Source organism: Hyla sarda, chromosome 2 (assembly GCF_029499605.1).
Source record: "Hyla sarda isolate aHylSar1 chromosome 2, aHylSar1.hap1, whole genome shotgun sequence".
Taxonomy (NCBI): Eukaryota; Metazoa; Chordata; class Amphibia; order Anura; family Hylidae; genus Hyla; species Hyla sarda.
Window position 1 is genome coordinate 152,748,950 of NC_079190.1, and position 2,490 is coordinate 152,751,439.

The window sequence follows — 2,490 nt, forward strand, 5'->3', positions numbered from 1 at the left end:
ATCTGGATCTTGGATACAAAGGAAATCCTGGTGAGTGTATTGTTTCATTTATGTTATTTGTAAGCTCATCCTAGCAAGTTTAGTGTAGATATTAATCAGGTTGTGTATGACATTTTTTGGTAGGGATTAGTTATAGCTTATTTTTTGTTTTTAGAAGTGAGTTTTACATTGGAGTAGGCCGAATATATGTTGTGTGAGACCATTGTTCTAGATAAGTTACTGGACAGGTGAGGCCTAGGTTTTGCTTGTTGTTGTAGGAGTGGTTGTATTGTTAGTTTTGTTTGTTGTATATTACTGTATTGTTAATATGGAACTTGTGGAGAAGTTTGTGGAGAAGCATGCCTCTGCTAAGTACCAGACATGTGCAGATGGATCTCTGGGAGATCAGTTTTTGGCATTGAGGATGCAGTGCCAGGAGTATAATGGTAACATTGGTTGTAAAAAGAATAGCAAGAAGTGGAAGAAAGAAAAGTTAGGTAATGAAATCTTATTGCTTATGAAAATTAGGGAGATAGCGGAAGAGAAGGAGACCAAGTGGCAGAATGAGAGGTGTCAGATGAAAGAGAGTTTAGATAAGATTGCAGAGTCTGTTCTTGAAATTTCAGCAGAGTCCAGTAATGAATTGAGAAATTTAAAGGCAGAAATAGAGGAATTAACCGAAAGAAACAAAGGGCTGGTGGAGTTGGCAGAGAGGTATGAGTTTAAGGTTGGCTCTAACAGGTCCCATTTATTGTCTTTAGAGAATAAGATTAGTCAGATGGAGGTGATGATAGCTGATTTAGAAGGGCAGCTGTCTAAAGTAAGATCCCAGCTAGTCAGCCAAGAGCAGCACATCCGGTCCCTTACATTGCATAAATGTGAAGCAACAAATATCTGCACAATCTCATCTATAGATGGGGGCGAGGTAACAGGCATGGTAGCTGATAGTCCTCCAGCTTTGACCATCCAGGACAGACTCCATTTGTGTAAAGTTATTGGAGACTGTAATACAAGCGAATCACCCATAACTTTATCCAATAGGTTTGAAGCTGTAGTGAAGCAGTATCACCTAGATAACAAAGATGCCTGGTCTCTGCTCCGAGCTTGGCTTCCAGGGACACTGGCAGCGCAGTTAACATCTGCCCACATAGATAATGACTGTAGAGGTGCAGAATTCCGGAGGAAGGAGCTGCAGCATGTTTTGGGTGGGCGAGACATTAGGGGTGAAGATGCCCTAAGAAAATTGCGGTTCAGGCGATGTGATGATCCGGTCATGTTTTGTAATGATTATCTCTCCCTATATAAGTCTATTTATGACTGCCCAGAAATGTCTCAGGATGATACCAATTTCCTCTATTCCATGGCGAATAGATGTAATGTAGATTACAGCACGAGATTGGCGCTGAGAAATACCAACTCCCATGAGAAATTTATCAATATTTTGAGGGACTGGTGTGAAGGGTCTGGAGACAGGAATGAGACACCCGAAAACATATCTGTTGTGCATAGACCTAGGAGGAAATGGTGGGTTAGATATTGTTACAAATGTGGGAGACCAGGACATATTAAAAGATATTGTGAGACATCTAATGTGCACCCTGAGCCTATAGACCATTCATCACAGCAGGAGGTTAGCAGCATTCAGCCAGAGGGGGAGAATACCACCCAGAATAAAGAGGTCACACAAAGGTGTGAAGAGATGGGTGATATGGAGACTAACCCTGTTACATTTGCATCAAAATCCCCAACAAAACAGTCGCCTAATGTGAATAAAGTAGAGACAAAGAAACAGAAAGACACATCCCCTTGTGAACAGCAAAAGGCAGGCATTAATATCCCAATGTACAATCCATGGGGAAATCTGCCATTTTTTCTATTCTTGAGTTGGTCACAGATTGCTCTACCCCTATTGATTAATAGCACAGCACAGTGTGATAATACGTGTTGGTAAACATTGAAGAACTTTGTTGTGCTAGATATGGACATATTGGTATAGATATAAATGACAGAACTATATTTGTTTTACATCTGTGTTTTTGTATTCTAATTGTGTTTGTGTTTCCTTACAGACTGACCACCATTGTCATGTGATGTTGCAGCAAAGATACTAATCTCTATGCTTCTTCAACAGGTTATAAACTGTGAGATGTCAACAAATGAAACTGGTTATTATAGTAATCTAGTGTATTTGGCCAATTCACTAATTTAAAGTCCACGTGGTTTTATCAATGAGCTCAAGTGTAGAGGGTCAATTGTTTGCAAACAATTATACAAATTAACATCCCATTGTGATGTGGAGGTGTTGTGCTAGACAAGTGTCTTTTAAGTGTCTTTTGTAGGTGTATGTTTGTTTGTTTTCTTATGTCTTTTTCCAAACAGATCACAGACTTCAATCATGAGCTGAAGATTGATAATTGAAATGTATGAAGAGCGACCACTACAAATCTGGGATTCCAGTGTGAATGCTATAGAATTGATTAGACCTTTACTCAGAATTACCTAAAGATGCAT

General features: G+C 39.5%; 1 protein-coding gene across 1 annotated transcript; it reads left to right on the top strand.

The window, feature by feature from the left end:
* The first annotated feature begins 307 nt into the window (after positions 1 to 307).
* LOC130357407 (posterior protein-like) lies at positions 308 to 2,070 on the top strand. The gene is made up of 2 exons (XM_056560101.1): positions 308 to 1,821; positions 2,049 to 2,070. The coding sequence occupies exons 1-2, from the start codon at positions 308 to 310 to the stop codon at positions 2,068 to 2,070; spliced, it is 1,536 nt and encodes a 511-aa protein (XP_056416076.1).
* Positions 2,071 to 2,490: the final 420 nt, after the last annotated feature.

Bases quoted from the DNA above. Each gene is read 5' to 3' on its own strand.
- LOC130357407 (XM_056560101.1), top strand. From the start codon at position 308: ATGGAACTTGTGGAGAAGTTTGTGGAGAAGCATGCCTCTGCTAAGTAC. The intron at 1,822-2,048 runs GTACAATCCATG...GTTTCCTTACAG, and splicing joins GCAGGCATTAATATCCCAAT to ACTGACCACCATTGTCATGT.